At 35.3% G+C, this 21,358-nt stretch overlaps 3 protein-coding genes and 1 non-coding gene across 4 annotated transcripts; 3 read left to right on the top strand and 1 right to left on the bottom strand.

The window, feature by feature from the left end:
- Window positions 1-7,543: 7,543 nt before the first annotated feature.
- On the top strand, window positions 7,544-7,624 carry TRNAL-AAG. Its single transcript has one exon. It is a non-coding gene; the product is annotated as a tRNA-Leu (tRNA).
- Window positions 7,625-7,764: 140 nt separating this feature from the next.
- Window positions 7,765-11,381, bottom strand: LOC110685372 (ubiquitin-related modifier 1 homolog 2). Its single transcript, XM_021861899.1, has 4 exons — window positions 11,266-11,381; window positions 8,795-8,870; window positions 8,576-8,658; window positions 7,765-8,078 (listed from the first exon to the last, which is right to left on the bottom strand). Exons 1-4 carry the CDS (start codon window positions 11,286-11,288, stop codon window positions 7,961-7,963), a joined length of 300 nt encoding a protein of 99 aa, XP_021717591.1. The 5' UTR covers window positions 11,289-11,381; the 3' UTR covers window positions 7,765-7,960.
- Window positions 11,382-11,488: 107 nt separating this feature from the next.
- LOC110685371 (peroxisome biogenesis protein 16-like) lies at window positions 11,489-14,950 on the top strand. The gene is made up of 8 exons (XM_021861898.1): window positions 11,489-11,709; window positions 13,017-13,074; window positions 13,220-13,436; window positions 13,527-13,822; window positions 13,911-14,182; window positions 14,302-14,369; window positions 14,461-14,522; window positions 14,750-14,950. Exons 1-8 carry the CDS (start codon window positions 11,641-11,643, stop codon window positions 14,809-14,811), a joined length of 1,104 nt encoding a protein of 367 aa, XP_021717590.1. The 5' UTR covers window positions 11,489-11,640; the 3' UTR covers window positions 14,812-14,950.
- A 3,607-nt stretch (window positions 14,951-18,557) lies between these two features.
- Window positions 18,558-21,330, top strand: LOC110685374 (ataxin-10-like). Its single transcript, XM_021861902.1, has 3 exons — window positions 18,558-18,972; window positions 19,578-20,191; window positions 20,272-21,330. Exons 2-3 carry the CDS (start codon window positions 19,582-19,584, stop codon window positions 21,141-21,143), a joined length of 1,482 nt encoding a protein of 493 aa, XP_021717594.1. The 5' UTR covers window positions 18,558-18,972; window positions 19,578-19,581; the 3' UTR covers window positions 21,144-21,330.
- Window positions 21,331-21,358: the final 28 nt, after the last annotated feature.

Raw genomic sequence — 21,358 nt, forward strand, 5'->3', positions numbered from 1 at the left:
TTTGCAGTGGTATGCGATTGATGCTAACCTTGATTGCCTCTAATTGGCTAATTAGTAGGGAATAATCACCAATAATTTTCGAATTTGTAAAATTATTTTATTAACATTATTTAGACCTAGAAACTTGGATTTGAAACACAACCGTACTCTATACGAAATCACATTTCCTAAATTTAGCCTGACCTTACAACAATAATGTGTCCAAAATTTTTGTTTTAACTTAATAAGCTTTTTGACAATAGAATTGAATGTGACTTGCAAAACTTAATTCGTACTTGATTACTAACCCAAAATAAATGACCTAATATACAAACTCTACTTGAAATCACAAACTTGAATTTTTTAATAATACTGTGATATAGCACAACTAATTTCTTAGGATGTCGTGGTTTTTTAATAATACTGTGATATAGCACAAACTTGAATTTTTTAATAATACTGTGATATACCAGCTTCTTCTACTAAAGGTGTCGTGGTTTTTTATTTTTTTATTATTTTTTTAATTTTTTTATTTTTTTAATTTTTATTTTTAATAATAGTATCGTTTTTTAGGAACTAATTACTATTGTTTTAGAGCAAACAACTTCAACTCAACACCTAAACTATGAAATTATGTCTAATAATTATCAATACATACTTTACTTAGTTTTGATCACTGATCCAGCACTAAATATGTCTCATAATTATTAATTCCGCTTAATAAGCCTATTGATAATTGAACTAAATATGACTCACCAGCAAAACGTAATTAATTCAAAATCAATTACACTAAATTAAAATTCATGACCTAATACCAAAATTCTACTTGAAATCAAGTAACTCGAATTTGATGTTGACTTAAGCAATCAACATTTGATAATTATTATTATTCTATCATAATAAGACTATAATTTGGGAATAGTTTTGGTAATTGAATTGAATATGACTCAACTCGAAATTTACGTAAACACCCAAATATTAAATACGACTTGAATTGACTTAAACCTTGATTATTCAAACAACTCGATTGTTAAGCCAAAAATCAAGAAAAACTACCAAGTAAAAGTAAGTCATAACTCAAAAGTTAGGTTTGATTAATAACAAATATCTGCTTACAAAATGTTTTCCTAAGTACGTACACCAACATAAACGCTTAAGAGATCGATGTACAACATTATCCAAACTAGTTAATTACACTTAATGACTTCAAGAAAGTCCTGCATGCTAAGCTAATACACATTAGTCAATAGCCGAGAACTAAATTTGTGACAATACGAGGGCATAACAACTCGAGCAGGGAGATTGGGAAGACACGGCGAGTTGTCGCTGCCTTGGTGATTCACTGGAGTTATCGTTGCAACACCTTGATTAGCCGCGACACCTTTAGTAGAAGAAGCTGGTGGTGAAGACGTGGTTTTGATCTTCTTCTTCTTGATGGAGCTTTCTAATTTCTTAGGATGAGAAACACAACTTAATGATGCCATTTTGCTCATAATACTATGAAGAACATTACTGAGTTTAGCCATTAGTAGTACTTCTTTACGTAAGAACACCAAGAAAATAAACAAAGAACGAGTATTGTGTACGAAACTCTAAAGCAAATAATTTGGCCTATTTATACACAAATTTGGACTAGTGGACTACGCGTAATTTTATGGAAAGTCGGTTGCTAGAGAAAAAATTACTAAACCAATAAAATTCTACTAGTATATGATTTCCTATATAAAAGATATTTTGTAAGAGGATAATGATTTCTTTCCTAAATTGTTGTAAGTCCAATTCAACCGTCATTAGTAATTTAGTACTCGTATTATCTCGGTAGATAAGATTAAAATAGGTTTCCATAAATAAGTTTTTATACAAGATAATAAATTAATAATAATGTAGGCAAAATTCGATTTCATATTTTAGATATTACTGGCTACTAAGATAGTATTAAGTAATATTTATTATTACTTTTACAAAATAATCCTAATTATATATGAGTAATATTTTAAGAGATAGTACATACAAATTCCACATGCATGTCAATAGAGAAAATAATATAATAAATTTTAAATAAGTTTAATTTATAAAAAAAAGTTTATATAATAATGAAAATTATGTCATATAGAGCACCCGATTAGCCCATGGAGGTCAATTAGATGTGGCAAACTAGGAGATATATGATGGGATGTGAATATGGGATATATTATAGTAATTGGAAAACAAATTCATGCACCATATATACAGTACAAGAAATTCTAGTTTGAGCGACGAATGGATTTAGATGGGCGACTAATTGTATGTTCGTAGCCCAAATAATCACAAATGGGCTTCTAAATAAAATCTCGTAGCCCAAAATGTATTTTGTGCAACGAGTTTGATTGTATAGGCTACAAACAATGTTTTGTGCAACGGAATACTTTCATTTTTCGGGGATACTTTTAAAGCATTGTACAATCTGCGATTCATGAAACTCTAAACCCTCAAGAACTCAATTATCAAGAAGTCAATTCATGAAACTCTAAATAGCCTTCACCTCTTATTTTACCCTCGTACATCTGCGATATTCCCAAATTCACTAATAGAGTGGGATAGCAAGTACTACTTTCATATGCTCATCATCTCGAGATTGCATAAAAATTCCTCTTTCGGAAGTGATCCTTTAATATGTTCATCTTGCATCTTCCTTGAGCTATGTATCTTGTATTTCTATGAGTTCTTATAATTCCTCTATTTTCTCCAAAAATTCTTAATCATAGATGGATGCGAGCTAAGAACAAAAGTAGCAATCTGTCTGATACTTTCGGCTCTTGTTATCAGTATATTCATTATTGTTGCTTTGTGGAAGTGGAAGCCTAATTAAGCAGAGAGGTAAGATGCTTAAGTGCAGAAAATGGAAAATTTTTCTAGCTGACTCCAGACTAAGCTAATTTCCTAGCTTTTTAAGATGCTGCATAATTAGATACATACATAATGACCCAAGGTAACACGTGTGGGGCAACAAGTAAAGTCGTTGCACAAACTATTATGGGCCAAAGTACCAAAGATGGGGCATCGAATAAGTTCGTTGCCCAAAATATCATGGGCAACGAAAAATAATTTGTCGCCCAAAATATCAAAGATAGGGCAACGAATAAGTTCGTTGCCCAAAACATTATGGGCGACGAAATATACAGTACATAGGCAACTAACCAATTCGTTGCACATAATCAACTTTGTGCAATGCATTAGTAATTTATCGCCCAATATATAATGGGCTTCGAGCCCATGTCTAGGCCCAATTCGTCGCCCAAGACTGTGGGCGACGAAATATAGGTTTTGTGCTTTGAGTTTAGTCGTTGCCCAAAGTCGAATTTCTTATAGTCATGTGGCTATGAAATTTAATTAGCTATAAGTATGGATTTGTATAATACTTACTAAAAGGTTAAAAAAAAAAAAAAATTGAGGACAAGGTTAAAGATTAAGAAGTGTTTAAATATTCTCATGAGGAATTTATCATTCTCTTAACCTACAATCTACATATTTTTAAAAATTGTTTTTTAAATAATATTGATTTTTTTTTTTTTTTGGTGTTCCGCCTGATTCACCCTTTAGGCTAATCCGGATTCGAGGAGTTTTGGGTGGTTAGGTTCCAGTCTTCTCCCAATTGTTGCTGCGGGGGATCGAACACGCGTCCTCCCTACTAAGTGTAGCCCCAATCACCACTACACCAACTACCAATTGGTTTTTTAACTAATAATATTGTGATATAGCACAACTAATAGTATTGAATCTATTGATCAATTCTCGGTGTTTTATTTTTTTTACTAACAGTGTTGTTTTTCCTATTAGGAACTAATTACTATTGTTAAAGTGCAAACAACTTCGACTTAACACCTACACTATGAAATTACATAAACTAAATTTCACTTTACTTAATTTTGATAACTGATCCAACAATAAATATGTCTAATAATTATTAATTTCAGTTAATAAGCCTATTGATGATTGAATTCAATATGACTCTCCAGCAAAACTTGATTCATAATCAATTACATACATTAAATTAAAATTCATGACCTAATACCAAAATTCTACTTAAAACCACGTAACTAGAATTTGATGTTAACCTAAGCAATCAATGTTTGATAATTATTATTCTTTCATCTATACTATATATTAAAAGCCGTTTTTAAATTTATAAATTGGGAATAGTTTTGGTAATTGAATTGAATATGGCTCAACTCGATATCAACCTAGACTTTTAAACCTTGATTATTCAAACAACTGGATTGTTAAGCCATAAATCAAGAAAAACTACCTAGTAAGTCATAACTCAAAAGTTAGATTTGATTAATAACAAATTTCTGCTTACACAATATTTTCCTATGTACGTACACCAACATAATAATGACTTCAAGAAAGTCATGCATGCTAATTAAGCTAATACACATTACTCAATAGCCGAGCACTAAATTTGTGACAATAAGAGGGCATAACAACTGGAGCAGGGAGTTTGGGAAGACACGGCCAGTTGTCGCTGCCTTTGTGATTCACCGGAGTTATCGTTGCGACACCTTGATTAGCCGTGACACCGTTATTAGTAGAAGAAGCCGGTGTTGAAGACGTAGTGGTTTTGATCTGCTTCTTCTTGATGCTGCTTTCTGATTTCTTAGGATGAGAAACACAACTTAATGATGCCATTTTACTCCTAATACTATGAAGAATTTTGCTGAGTTTAGCCATTATAATTTCTGTACGTATGAACACCAAGAAAAAAAAAGGGATTAATAAAGAAGGACTGAAGGAGTATTGTGTATGAAAATCTAGCGCAAATTAACTGGCCTATTTATACACAAATTTGGACTGCCCGTAATTCTATGGAAAGTCGGTTGTTAGAGAAAAATTACTAAACCAATAAAATTCTACTACATGATTATAAAGGATATTTTTTTCTTAAAAATAAATAAATTTATACAGGATATTTTTTAAGAGGATAAATATCAGTTTCCTATTTTATAAAAATTGTTTTAAGTCCAATAAGTCAACCGGCAGTAGTATTGGCTTGGTAAGTAGATAAGATTAGTAATAATAAGTTTTCATAAATTAACTTTTTTTTTTCTTGGCAGAATTCGATTTTATATTTTAGATATTACTACTAAGATAGTACGAAGTATGTAGTATTGTAATATTTATTATCACTTTTACAAAATAATCAAATAATTTATGAGTAATATTTTTAAGAGATAGTACATACAAATTCCACATGCATGTCAATAGAAAAAAAAATATTTTTAACTATAAATAAGTTTAATTTAGAAAAAATAAGTTTATATAAATAATGAAAATTAAGCCATATAGAGCACCCGATTAGCCCATGGAGGCCAGGTCAATTAAATGTGGCAATTCAGGAGATATGTGATGGGATGCAAATATGGGATATATTATAGTAATTGGAAAACAAATAAATATTGTTATATATGAAATTTAATTAACCATAAGTATGGATTTGTACAATACGTACTAAAGGTTAAAGATTGAGAAGTGTTTAAATATTTTGTTGAGGAATTTATCATTCTCTTAACCTACAATCTACATATTTTTAAATAATATTGTGATATAGCACAACTAATAGTATTGATCAATTCTTCGTGTTTTATTTTTACTAATAGTGTTGTATTTCCTATTAGGAACTAATAATTGCTATTGTTAAAGAGCAATCAACTTCGACTTAACACCTACACTATGAAATTATGAAGTTACACTGAATTTGACTTTACTTAATTTTGTTCACTGATCCAACAATAAATAATGTGTCTAATAATTATTAATTTCACTAGAAAAGCCTATTGACGATCAAATTCAATATGACTCACCAGCAAAACTTGATTCATATTCAATTACATTAAACTAAAATTCATGACCTATTACCAAAATTCTACTTAAAATCACGTAACTTGAATTTGATGTTGACTTCAACAATCAACGTTTGTTATTCTCTCATAATAAGACTATTATTATTATTATTATTATTATTATTATTATAATAATAAGACTATAATTTGGGAATAGTTTTGGTAATTAAATTGAATTTGACCCAACTCAAAATCAACCTAAACGTCCAAACATTATTCAAACTCATTTAATAGTTTTGGTACTTAAACCTTGATAATTCAAACAACTCTATTGTTAAGCCAAAAATCAAGAAAAACAAAAACCTCATGCATCCAAAAGTAAGTCAAAACTCAAAAGTTAGAATTGATTAATAACAAATATCTGCTTACAAAATATTTTCCTAAGTACGTACACCAACATAATGCTCAAGAGATCGAATTAGAACATTATTCAAACTAGTTAATTACCCTTAATGACTTAAAGAAAGTCATGCACGCATGCTAAGCTTATACATATTATTCAATAGCCTAGCACTAAATTTATGACAATAAGAGGGCATAGCTACTCGAGCAGGGACATTATTGGGAAGACACGAGTTGTCGCCGCGGTGATTCGCCGGAGTAATTTTTACCACACCTTGATTAGCCGCGACACCTTTATTAGTAGAATAAGCCGGAGTTGAAGACGTACTGGTTTTGATCTGCTTCTTCATGTTGCTTCTTGATTTCTTAGGATTAGAAACACAACTTAATGATGCCATTTTGCTTATAATACTATCAAATTTTTTGTTGAGTTTAGCCATTATAATTTCTGTACGTAAGAATACCAACAAAAAAAGGGATTAACAAAGAACGAGTATTGTGTATGAAACTTTAGCGCTAATTTGGCCTATTTATACACAAATAAAAGGATTTCAATTATACTACACGTAATTATATCACTATATGGAAAGTCGGCTAGTGAAAATTTACTAAACCAATAGAGGTTATTTTTTCAAGAGGATAATAACATTAGTTTCCTATTATATTAAAATTGTGCTAAATAATCAACCGTCATATGTATTATCTTACTAGATAAGACTAGTGATAAATTTCCATATATGAGCTCTTTTATTTTATATCTATTTATTTATTTATTTATTTATATAATACAAAGTCATACAAGATAATAATATTTAACGTTTAAGAATTTTGTATCCAAAATAATCATAATAATTTACGAGTAATATTTTTAAGAGATAATACATACAAATTTCACACGTCAATAGAGAAAATAATACTTTAGATATCAGTTGTTAATTAAGTCATATAGAGCACCCAATTACCACGTGGAGGTCAACTAAATGTCGCAATCAAGGAGATATATGGTAGGATTAGAGGTGATTATCAATGGTCCGCCCTGGTAGCCCAACTCGAAAAAATACGGGTTTGAACAAGGCTAAAATTGCATTTTTGGTTCAAAACCCAAAAAAGCCCAACACTATTTTATGGGGTTGGGCACAAAATTTTATGCATAAAAGTATTCCGGCCCGATTTTTTATCACCTCGTGATGGGATGGGATACATGCATTATAGTAATAGGAAAACAAAATAATGTGTATGAAATTTAATTAACTATAAGTATGGATTTGTACAATACGTATTAAATTTAAAAGGTTAAAGTTAAAACGTGTTAAATGCTTTCTTGAGAAAATCATGATCACAACGTTGAGATGGCCGAGTTGGTCTAAGGCGCCAGATTAAGGTTCTGGTCCGAAAGGGCGTGGGTTCAAATCCCACTCTCAACAAATTCTTTTTTTTTTTTTTGGGGGGACAACTGAATTTTTTCCACATTCCAAGTTAACACACACTTCTTTGATTGACTGGAAACGGGAAATTCATAATTTATCACAAGAAGAAAATGAAAATTGATAATTACACAAAACACTCGAACAAAATGTGGCGCCAAAACACCGTCCCACTTCATTGATTTGTATACCTTAGTAGCAGTAATAATCAGTAAACAGTACAAGGGAAATTGATCACTATCTCCAAGTTCGTAGGATACATCTTAATGAAATTTACTCTCTAACAATGTTTGTTTGTCTTATGATCAAGTAGAATACAGAACACAGGTATTAGCATTAGCCGCCGTGCAAGGTAGATATAAAGACTACCACGTCTTTCTCTTCAAGTGTGGTGTCAAGCTGACCGCTAAGCTCCCAGTCACAGTCGTTCACCAGCACAAGAACTCCGGGTCTCCTGCAGTTGAATGTTGTGATTTTATGAGACGTTAAAATTGATGACAGTCAACAGAATAGTGCTACGAGATATTTTTAGCTATTGTCATAAGACTTGTACTAGTAAAATTCACATGTAAGCTATGTAACAACAAATAATTAGTCTTGATTCACCGACTTTAGCCTTGGTACTCAACACTCAACAGCAGAGGTGAACATGGACAAGGGCAGGCTTTGGCCTGAAAAAAGTTTAATCAGGGCCTGAAATTCTGGCCCATGCCCAAAGCCAGTAAAATTGGTGCAGGACAGATTAGGCCAAGCAAGCCAATGACTAATTTTGGCTGAAACTGATGATTCAGGCCAGGGCAGAAATTCTGCCAAAACCCATTCAACTGGGACAGGCCAATCAAATAGATCTTCTCATCAGAAAGTGAAATATAGCTGATGATAGGACACGCTAATATGCTAAGTACGGAGTAATAACTACAGTTAAGAAAGGGAAAAAATTTCAGAGCTTACACAGTATCTCCTTTCATAAACATCTCAGGCCTCTCTTTTATAAGATTTGTTTTAACCCATGACAGCAATTTTTTCATGGTTAGCTGCAAATAACATGAAAAGCAGGTCAATTGAAGCAAATCAAAACTTACACTAGCATTTGTAATCCTCATTCTCCCCAGTTTCCTTTTCTTTTACAAAATGCTTTTTGAAGATGGAAGGTGTCAATTAGAAACTCACTTTCTCTTCTCCATCTGATAGGTTGACATTGACATGGTGGACCTTTTTGGATTCGCACAAAAGCTCTAGGCCCCCTCTTCACAGAAAGCCACCATAATGAGACCAAAGTTTAGAGATAATGCATAAAAGAAGACCACAGATAGTGTTCTATGCAGAAAATATCACATAAAGGAAAATATATTCTAGATATAATAATATATTATAAGGAAGAAAAACAAAACATCAAGTGATTTGAATCAAAAGACCCTTCGCAACACAACGGAGAAGTATATAAATCAATCTGTAATTTGACTTATATCCTAAACAAGTTACTCAAAATTACAGAAAATGGTATAAACGAGTGAATGGCAACATAAAGCATCTATAAAAAGGGTTTAGACATCTCAAAACAAGAAAGCATCTTTCCAGGAGGCATAGCTTATTAAACGTCACTGCATAGATTTGACTGAAACATGAATATTAAGCTGACCAAAAGATAAGATGGAAATACCTGACTAGTAAGTACTTTGCATTTGTTATCTCAAAAGTTACAAGCTAATACAGCATAAACCTTGTAGCTAAGCCTAAAACCCTAAAAGTACAGATCCTACATTCCATGCAATTCACAAAGATTCAGTCCCTCACTCTGAAAATTTACAAGGCTGGCTGGCTGGATAATCAATATCTCATTCTAGCCACACTTGAAAATGTAAAGGGTTGCTATGCCCCAGCAGCCACACTAATGCTCTAGCTGGAATCTTTCAGCAAAGGATGCCTTCAATATATTTAGACCTCCCTATATCAAAGTATATAGAACTGTCTCTTGCAAATACATCACATAACTTCAGCCAATCCATTTACTTTTCTCTACCCCATACTCTACCCACTTCGCTAAGCATTAGAGAGACTCAATCAATCATGAAATTGGTTGTTCAGATTGCAATAATTCAGCAGCACGGTTTTGAATTTTGGATGCGGTCACGAACACATTATTGTGCATGAAACCACTTTTATGGTAAATATGGATGGTTCGTGACTGTGGTGGCCTAACATCTCGGTCATGTTAAGTTCAAAAACCTTTACAATGTGGCCGAGACTCAGTACAATTGCTCAGCGTGTACCACAGATTGAACATTGATTCACCTATACGTCAAACAGGTGCTTCTAATCAACTTCAAAACGACGTACCTGATGTTTACATTCAAATATACCACATGTAGAACCATCCTCCACATCCTTAGGATTTCTGAGTGGACCTGACGAGCATTTTCTTCACATGAGGTCTCACACTACTTTGGCTAAATAGATAAGGTATCAAATCCTCAATTGCACTCATATTCCATTGTTCTAGCCTTCTAGAACAATAACCCATGTTTATCCAACGCCAAAATAGGTATTATTACAAGATATGAAGTATTTTCTACAACACTCTATCACTCCAAATATTTGTTTATTGTCCCTTAAAGAATACCCTAATTTTCTGCTTGGGTCATCACATAAAGATTGCCCCCATCTCCAATTTAGTTGGCATGGTCCCTACAATTGCTCTCTACTTATCATCCTACATAGTACTCGTAATAAACAAATCTATCTTCCCACTCAATAAAACTCTAATTAAAGTGAAAATTGGAGACAGGGCAATCTTTAACACTTTGTTTGGATTGAAGGAAATGGAGGGAAAGGAAGGGAAGAGAAATTGAGGGATAGATAATCTCTCATTGGATAACAAATGAGGAAGGAAGAGAATTGGAGGGAAAAAAATGAAGGGATCAAATTGCAAGAAATTGATCTCTCCAACAATTGAGAGATTTGGAAGGAAAACTCTTCATTCTTCCCTCCCCTCCCCTTCTCTTCCCACCCCTTCTTTTCCCCCTCCCCTTCTTTTCCTCCCCCCTAATCTATCCAAACACACTGTAAAAGACGAACGAAGTAGCTATTTGTTTCAAGCAGTTCCAATCATACAACATCAACAAAAGGGGTTCTCATAAGAATATACTTGTATCTATTCATCGCCAATTACAACAAAGGTGCAAGCGCGAAGCTAACATTTATGAAGCAATCGGTTGCCAACAAACCTAGAGCTAAGAATAAGCATTTCCATAAATTGATTTTACCATTTCTATGATTATGGCCCTAATCCAACCAATATAACCAATGTAATTCCTATATCACTATTCAAACTTCAGGAACTCACATTTTTCAGGGAAGCAGACTGGAAACAATACAGTTGAGAAAGGACTAAACTTAACTCCCATTAATCATACATATAACCTTAATCTTCACAAATTCCTAAAATTTCAATAATTAAATTCCATATATCGTTATACAAGAAAATCAATTCCATAACCAAATTCACTACAATTTTTCATGATTCAATAATCACTAATTCTATTTAAGACTAAAGATTTTAGGGAAACATGAAAAAATAACATAATAATTAACCATGAAAAAAAACTGAAAATAGAAACATAAATTGAGGAGAGAGAAAATACCCAAATTCAAGAGTGAGTTGCATGATGAGTTGAGAAGAAGATGGAATGAAAGCTTGATACTTTTGCAGGGTTTTAGCGTTGGTCTTACTCTGCTACTAAACGACGTCGGTTTTGTACCAACCTAAATACTCACGTGCAAAAAAGGAAAGGACCAATATACCCTTGAAAGGGAAATTAAACCAAAATTTAAAAAAAAAAATTAATTTGTACAGTTGTAATAGTATTGGGACTTTGGAAGTATTACAGATTTGCAGTTGGAGGTAGATGACTCAGTGAGTCCGAGTTAGGGTTTCATCTTCATTTTCTTACAAATTAGAAAGTACTGTTTTTTTTTTTTTGTTTTGGCGTCAATTAAATTGTAAGTATTTGGTAAAGATGGAGGCTTACAAGAATTGGGTTCGCCAAAACAAAGATTATGTTCATTCCTTGGAATCTCTTGCTAATGTAAGTTTTATTTTTGTAATTTTTATTGCTAATTATTGAATATTTTAACAGTTAGGAACTTTAGGGATCATGGGTTTTGCAATTTTAGCATAGTTTAGCTGAAAGGATGAAACTTTATGTTGATTATGCTGCAGGTTTGTGCATTGGTCTTTTATTTATGATTTTGTGGTCTGAGATTGTTAATTCTCAGAAATTTGTTGGAGTATGTAATTAGCTGTGTGAATATTGATTGGGATGTGTAGTTTTAATAATAAATTGAGTATATTGTATTAAATTTGATGTGATTAATGAAGCTTTAGGATTTGGTAGGCTTAAGTTATACAATCAGAAATGTTGGTGGGTGTGTTTGTGTTTGTGTGCGCGCGCGTGTAGGCGGTGTATAAGCGGATTTTGATTATTACTCTCTGTATGGAAGTTGTGTAGGAGTACAAATAGGAGTGGATTGTTCGAGTTTAGTTGATATTTAGATGAATTATTTTGAGCCCTTTTTATCATCATCATCAGTGGATTGTTCGAGTTTAGTTGGTATTAGATGAATAATTTTGAGCCCTTGTTTCATCATCATCAGTGGATTGTCCAAGTTTAGTTGATATTTAGATGGATTATCAGCTGGGGAATTCAGGTTAGGGATCAATTTTTTGCTCTTGAGAGAGTTCTGCAGGAAGATTAACATATATAGTATCATATTTATATGCCGTATCATGTCTGTATGGTATTCAAGGTCTTGTATTGACTCCCTGGAGCAGCATTGACAAACAATATGCTTTGTAGAATAAGTGATGCTGGTGGGACTTGTTGCAGACTCTGAGTTTCCAACCAACGCTAATATCAGAAGTATAATGATTATCAGTGTTCTGCTGGTCAAATGGCTTAGTTTCAAGAAGTAATTTATATGTAAATTTATCTCCTTCTCCCCATATAAGACATTCACTGAGTGCAATTTGTATCCAGTTCACAATTGTGTGTTGTGTATGTTATAGCCTTACAAAATCTCTTAATCTTCTTGGATCCCAAATATGTAGCTACAATCATGAGTATTACCCTTGCAGTCGTTGTTCATTAATCGTATAGTGAAGAACTTTTTTTTTCCTTTTCCACTCATTGCTTATTGCTTTTATACTGAAGAACATTTTTCCTTGTCCACTCCTTGACTGGCTGACGAAGGGCTGAGTTTGTCCTGCATTTTGACAGTATCTTCATCTGTCCTTAATTTTTCTTTAGAAATTAAGTACAAATGATAACGGATATTGTGGGTTGTCACTTGGTTTTTTGTATTCTGACGTCTTTTCTTCTTCGTCTTCGTGTAGGGATTGACATGGCTTCTTCCCGAACGCTTTTCTGCTTCAGAAATTGGGCCAGAAGCAGGTTTTGTGAAACTTTGGTAACCTTTAAGTTCTTCTCACTAGCTTTTACCAATTGCTTTTGGTGCGGTTTTACACTCCTCGCTGCCTTTTCCTAGGATATATCAAGTGGTCTTCTAATTAGATAATGTTTGATGATTTGCATACAGTCACTTCGATATTGGGCATACTTACAGCAATCAATGAACATATAATTGAGACAACACCAACACCAGCACAATGGCGAGTGCCCACATCATCATCATTTCCTTTTTCGTTGTGTATATCTGCTTTGAAGGAAGCAGAGACATTGGTTGAAGTTGTGGCGCAACAATTGTATGGAGATGACAAAAAGTGGAACTTTATCTTGATTACAGAGGCCTCTAAGTAAGTTTGTGTGCAGCTCTTCATCTTCTGTACCTGCATAATCCTATTGATTTTTTACATGTTTAATATATTGTGTGCAACTTGCTTCAGGGCTTTGCTGAGATTAGCATTGTTTCGAGATAGTGGCTACAAGATGCTTCTACACGGTGGTGAAACACCAAACATTGATGATCCCTCAAATCCTCAAAATAATCCTGGAGATTTGGCAAAACCTGGTGGAGATCAGAGGCCTGCATACCTCAACAATCATTACATTCAAAATCCATGGAATCATGAAGGGAAGGCACTTGCCGCATTGAATAGGTTTGGAGAAAATGCTAGGATGGTTTATGATCCGACATGGCTTAGAAGGACCCAACAGCCAGGAGCAATCACAAACACTCCAAGTATTTACTGATCTGGAACTTTAAGTTTGGCTCTTATCATTTCATATCTGAAAAATCGACCAGTTATTCATGTGTGGCATTTTTACAGATTTAGTGATTAAAAGACCAACACTTTCTTCGATATTGTCAGAGAAGGGTCTTCGTGGTGGCTTGTTTCTGATGGGGGAGACACTATTTATCTTGAGGCCTCTCATTTATGTATGGTTTATCAGAAAATACGGGATTCGTTCGTGGAAACCATGGCTCATTTCACTAGCCGTGGACCTGGTTAGTTCAAGCGCTAGCTCACTAGCATCAAAATCAAAAGAGGGGACAAGTGCACAGAAAGAGACTAATCTTTCTGTAGCTGAGAAGGACGAGGTCATAAATTGTTCTCTTTTTTTAACAATTTTATACATTATCTTTAATTAACCAACCTCTTTCTTAAAGGTTTTTTAGCATGAAGCTTAGTATTGAATTTGTTGCGTGTTGGATTGCAGCTAAGAAGGCGGAAAGTGTTGTGGGCACTGTATATTATGAGGGATCCATTCTTTTGCACTTATACCAGGTTCGGTGTTTTAGTCATCTGTAATGTTCTTAAATTTCTCTGAAAGTAAAGATATGTATCTGAGCGGTTTGTACTTGTGTTATGTTTACAGACGAAGGCTTGAAAGTACCCAAAAGGTGTTGGAACCTATTCCTGTTGTAGGATTACTCACAGGTGCGATTTCATATCAATTTTCTGTTTCACCCCCATCCCTGCAAACTTAGTTTTACCACTTCAATTTATTCTCCTCCATAAAAATTACTTGCTTCTCATGTGATCCTAAGAACTTCGTGACATTTTGAAGTTAGACGGATGATATAGGATAAAATAATCACTGTTGTGGACTTTTGCTGTTGTGAAAATTTTCTAATATGCGTTTTAATGATTTCTACTTCATGCAGAAAAATTAGTCGACCTGATTTTCGGAGCCCAAACACGGTATACTTACATGTCTGGATCATAGTGCTGAAGATTAAGCATTTAAGCTGCTGTTTTGATGACAATCTTTGTATCAATTTTTTTTTTTTTTAAGAAAAATGGCATATGATAAATAATCAATCTTGTATGATTTACCAATAATGAGAGCTAATATTTATTGCCAATGAATTTTCATTTATTCTATCACTTAAATAATATGATATCATTGACTCCATAAACATATATGCTTTCCCCGTTTCATTTTAGTTGACACATTTCTTTTAGGTGCGCTAACAAATAATATCTTTAGTTATGTAAAACAATATATTATAAAAATTTGATATTTGGAAGGTAGACGTTGAGCCGAATCAAACAAGATCCTAATCAACTATATTTTTTCTTAAGATTAAATCACAAAATAAAGTCAAAGAAACTTATGTGAATAGTGGCAAAAGTCAAAATATGTCAATTAAATTAGAATGAAGGAAGTACTTCGTATTAATTACATAGTACTCAATATTACAGTGTATGATTCTTATATTGTAGCAAACTAATAATTAAATTTCACAAAAAAACTGAATACTCTGTATAATTATTTTGCAGTCATATTATTTGCAAAAAAAAATACTTTTGAAATGATCAAAACACCTCAAAAGTCAAAACTATGTACGAAAGTCAAATAATTGTACGTAATAAAAGTACATTTTACCAAGGCTCTATTCTTTTGATCTGCTCTGCTTTGCTCTGCTGAAATCTGCTCTGCTCTGCTCTACGTTTTACCAAGGCCCTGTCCTTTTGGGCTGCTTTAATTGGTCCACATCTGGGAAGCTATTTAGGAGGTCTTCAGTTTGTTGTTGGTGTGCCGGCGGTGGTGAGGCGATTCTTCATGCTGTTAATCGTTTGATTGAGGCTCGTGGTGGTGATGTTGGCCTCTCTATGTTGCTGGTGGATTTCCAGAATGCCTTTAATTTGGTTGATCGTACGACTTTACTGCGTGAGGTCCGTCTCCGTTGTCCAGCTCTCTCGCGTTGGGTAGAATTCTGTTACTCTTCTCCGGCCAGACTGTTTTATGGGGAGCATACCTTAAGGTCATGTCAAGGAGTGCAGCAGGGTGATCCTCTTGGCCCTTTGCTTTTTGCTTTGGTGCTCCATCCGTTGGTGTGCCGAATTAGGGATTCTTTCGACTTATGTTTGCGGGCTTGGTATTTGGATGACGGCACTATTATTTGTGACACCTTGGTGGTAGGAAAGGTTATGGAGTTGATTTTGGTGGAGGGACCTCGTCTCGGCCTCCATGTAAACGTTGAGAAAACGGAAGTTTTCTGGCCCTCAGAGGACCCACGTAGCCGTCTAGTCGGTGTCTTTCCTCCAAATATTGCTCGTCCTGTACAACATCCTTCTCTAATTCCCCCCAATGAAGAAAAGGAGAAAGAATGAAAACCATAGCCAATAGCCCTGCAATGCGCCCCATACTTGTCACGCTTCCGCTGAGCCGCAGCCGATACAACACGACCAGTAACGATTTCAAACAACCCAGATTGAGTCAAAGGAGAAGACCCGTCAAGTCAACACATACATCAAGGCCTCTATCCCAGGAATAAAGCAACACATCTGCTGGTCGAAGAGCCCCGTCGTTCCCTCCAGTCAACCCAACGTTAACCTCCTTTCTTGCAGAAATCCCAGACCAAAAACAAATATCAACAAGGGTGTCACGAACAACGTTGTGCCGATGTTTAATACCCACCATCCTAGCACAAGACACTTCATGATCCCCATACATATCCCCATCAAAAACCCTTGAGCAAGCAGAACACGGTGTCGAAACGAAGAACAAAGGAACACCGAACCGGTAGCAAAGAACACAACGGTAAGTCTTACCATTCATAGTCTGACCCAAACCTAATATCGAGACCGCTCGCAACCAGGCCAAAGTGTGATCCCCCTGCTGGGACTTCCATAAGGCAACCTGACGCGAAGATAAGGAGAAAGTAGATCTGCATATGCAGTGACCTTCGTGAAATATATATCTGTCAATTTCTTCATGAGTTTGGGGGCTGCGATCTCACTAGGGTTACTCATAAGGTCAGTCTCCACAGTCCTATTAAAAAAACTAAGAGCACCATCGAAGGCCGGTCCTGGACCAACAATACCAGAATTGCGAAGAAGTATAGCCTGAAGACCAGAAGACTGCAAACGCGACGCAAGGAAAGCATAGTGCCGAACATCACCCGCTGAATAGACACTCAGTCCACCATAAGCAAAAGGTAAGGTGGCAAGTCGCCATTGCCAATCACCAAAATCAGGCCCCGAAGCAGTTACAATGCGCTCCAAAGAAGCCCGAAGAGCCACATCAAAAGAAGTCTGGGCCGCTTCAAAAAGACGAGGGGTACAAGTGCGCTTAACAAAGTAGAGTTTGGAAACCCTAGTACACGCACGAAGAAGTAACAACTCACATTGGGGATCATCGAGGTTAGCAACAACATCCATTAGCACAATGGTCTTCGACACTCTCTGCGAAACAAGCTCACCACAGAAAGAGGAATCCGCACTGACAGGACCACCAAATAACTTAACACCATGCACAGAATGAGCAATATCCGGAGGAAAGACACCTACAGATGGCTACGAGGGTCCTCCAAGGGTTAGAAAACTTCCGTTTTCTCAACGTTGACATAGAGGACGAGACGAGGTCCCTCCACCAAAATCAGTTCCATAACCTTACCTACTACTAAGGTGTCACTAATGATAGTGTTGTCATCCAAATACCAAGCCTGCAAACATAAGTCAAAAGGATCCCTGATTCAGCACACCAATGGATGAAGAACCAAAGCAAAAAGCAAAGGGCCAAGAGGATCACCCTGCTGCACTCCTTGACATGACCATAAGGTATGCTCCCCATAAAACAACCTGGCAGGAGAAAAGTAATAGAATTCAACCCAACGCGAAAGAGCTGGACAATGGAGACGAACCTCACGCAACATAGCTGAACAGTCAACCAAATTAAAGGCATTCTGAAAATCCACAAGCAACATAGAAGGGCCAACATCACCACCACGAGCCTCAACCAAACGATTAACAGCATGAAGAATAGCCTTACCACCCGCCGGCACCCCAACACCAAATTAAACTGAAGATCTCCTAAATAACTTCCCAAATGTGGACCAATTAAAGCAGCGCCAACCTTTGAAACCAGTCGCCTCCAAACGGTACCTACAACAATAGGCCGAATACCACCACCAGGTTTAACAAGTGGCGTGAGAGGAGCACTAGTAATATATTCTCCCAACTCGGCAGGACATTTCCCAACGAGAAAGAGATTAACCACCTGCGTAATAGAGTCCTCCTCACCTGAAATAGCAACTGCAGCACCACTAAGCAATCCATAAGGTGTTGAGCACGCAAGCCGTCTCTACCGCATGACGTACCACGCGGAAAACCCCTAATCTGGTCTAAAACAACAGTAGGTATAGCAATAAGGTGATGATCAACAGGGATATCCGGTAATATAGGATTCGGAAAGGAAGGATGCTTAGCTTGTAAATGTACAAAAGTAGCATCATTTTACGGGCAAGACCAGATGACGAAAGAACCCTAACTGCAGCAGCGTAATATCCGTCACAAGTCTTTCTCTTATAATAATAATAATAATAATAATAATAATAATAATAATAATAATAATAATAAATAATTAATGATAATAATGCGATAATAATAATATTAATAGTAATAATAATAATGATAATAATAATATTATTAAAAATAAAAATAATAATAACAATAATAAAATAATGCGATAATAATAATAATAATAATAATAATAATAAATTTTTGCTCTGCTCTGTCTAGAAGTTCAAAAGAAAAGGGCCCAAATTGTTTTGATGTTGGGGTAAAGATCTTTACCCTCCCCCCTACTCCCAAGTACCTTAACTTGCATTACCCTCCCCTTACGGTCCTACTCTCAAGTACCTAACTCGCAAATATTGGAAAAAAAAACCGTGAATTGTTTTGATGTTAAGGAATTAGGGGTTGCTGGGTTGGGCTAAATGGCTAATTGTTGATATAATCTCCGATTTTCAACAATGAGTAGGCACTAGGCAGTACGTAGCCCTACCTCCTCCTCCTGTTTCTCTCAGTTCGTTCTCCATTGAAGCGCACTTGACGTTCTCCATTGAAATACCTGTATTCCCCCACTGAAGCAGCTTCTGAGGTGAGTTGTTGTTTCTTTTCGTAATCATCGTATCAATTTCACAATCTAGGTTAGGATTCGAAAATCTGAACTATTGGTTCTAATTGCTAAGATTATGAAAGATCATAACCAGCGATTATGTTATTAGAAGAAAAAAAAAATGATGAGTGATAATTGAATCAAATATCCCTAAAATTATGCGATAATTGAATCAAATTTGGTTAGGATTGAACTACGAAATTAGAAGATATTTGCCATAATAAATGATGTTTTCTTGGATTATGGATAGCCAAGAGTGGAAAGCAGAGAGCTTTCTCCTGCAAAATTGAAATTTTAGGTCATTTTGGAATTGATTGCCCCTTATTTTGATCAATTTGTATTATAATCTTAACATTTCAATAATCTATGTTGATTTCGGGGATAGGATGTGTATCATGGTCTCGAGTGTACGATATTATTTTCAGAATTTGATGGTTGATATATTCTGTAAAATATGGGATTTTTTTTTTTATTTAATATTTTATCATTGCCTTATTAATGTAGTGTGATTGAGTCATGAGATTGGTTTGGAAATGATTGAATTTGAGAAACTTTAATATTAGTATAAATTTTGGAAAATTGTGTAGTTAAATGGATGCTGCATTGTCTGGGGAAATATACATACCAGAAGATATTCTGCAGCCTTTGTTAAAGGCTTCAAATTCTTCAACGTTGAATGAAGCCCTACAAAGTCTTATAGGGGTTTCGAGAACTGAGGATGGCCGGTCAGATCTTGCATCGAAGCGTATACTCCCAGCTGTACTCCAATTAATACAGTCTATACCTCATTTATCGGCACATCATTTTCTATTGTTGTCTCTTCGCCTCCTTAGGAACCTTTGTGCAGGAGACGTAGAGAATCAGAACTTGTTCATTGAGTGTAATGGTCTTGGAGTTGTTTCTAGTGCAATCAATGTGGTGGGGTTTGATATTGATGATTCGGGTGTTGCAATTATACGTACAGCCTTACAGGTGGTAGCCAATGTTTCACTTGCTGGGGAGAAGCACCAGTGTGCAATATGGGACCAGTTTTTCCCTGAGTTGTTTCTCAAAATTGCAAGAATTCGCAAGAGAGAAACTTGTGATCCTTTGTGTATGATTATTTACACTTGTAGCGATGGAAGCATTAAACTGTTTCCCGAACTTTGTAGAACTCAAGGATTGGCTATCATGGCAGAAATCATTCAGACAGCGTCAGAAGGTAATCACATAACTTCTGAACTTCCAAAATATTTTGATGTTTAGTCTTTAATTGGTGTTTTTTTTAAACATCTCTACCAGTTGGTTTTGGAGAAGACTGGCTAAAGATAATTCTTTCAAGAATTTGTTTGGAGGAATCTCATTTTTCTGCATTATTCACGAGTCTAAATGGTGGCTTTGATAATCTAGGCAATGATGAAAGTAGAGGTATAAATTTTACTACAGAACTAGCTTTCCTTTTGCGCATCCTCTCCGAAATCTTGAATGAGCGACTAAAGGAGATTCATGTTGGTCCTGAGCTTGCCCTATTTGTTCTTGGCATATTTGAGAAAGCTGTCAAAGCTGTTGACTTTTACACAAGAGGCGAATCTGGTCTGCCTACAGGCATTTCTACCATTGATGTCCTCGGATATTCACTCACTGTTTTGAGAGATATATGTGCACAGGGGAAACCTCAAGTTGCTGATACTGAAGAAGTTCCAGAGGATACTGTGGATTCGTTGGTTTCGAGGGGCCTCTTGGACTTGCTCTTATCTCTCCTCCGTGAACTTGAGCTACCATCATCTATTAGGAAATCCATGAAACCTGGTGAGAATCAAGGTCTTACTTCTCAGCCATCAAAGGTGTGTCCATACAAGGGCTTTAGAAGAGATATTGTTGCAGTCATTGCAAATTGTTCTTTTGGGAGAAAGTATGTACAAGTTGAAGTGAGAGAAAAGAATGGGATTATTCTTCTTTTACAGCAATGTGTTCTTGATGAAGACAATCCTTTCTTAAGGGAATGGGGCATATGGTGTGCAAGCAATATTCTGCAAGGTAATGCCGAAAACCAGCAGATGGTGGCTGATTTGGAGATGCAAGGAACTGTAGAGGTTCCTGAACTAGCTAAGCTTGGACTACGGGTGGACATAGACCCGAATACTAAACATGCTAAACTTGTAAATATCTCTTGAGCTAGTTGTGCAATTTGTGTTTCGAATTGTCCCATTTAGTGTAAAGTTGTCAAATTTGCTAAAATTTACTAGATTTTTCCAATATTGGATCATTTATTTTAACATGGTGCATTGGTGCTAAACACAAACCTTTGATAGCTAGGATTTACTGTTGTGAAACAAGACAATCTTGTTGTATCTTGTTAAATTTGCTTCAAATGTTCAAAAACAAACTT

Source organism: Chenopodium quinoa, unplaced genomic scaffold (assembly GCF_001683475.1).
Source record: "Chenopodium quinoa cultivar QQ74 unplaced genomic scaffold, ASM168347v1, whole genome shotgun sequence".
Lineage (NCBI taxonomy): Eukaryota > Viridiplantae > Streptophyta > Magnoliopsida > Caryophyllales > Amaranthaceae > Chenopodium > Chenopodium quinoa.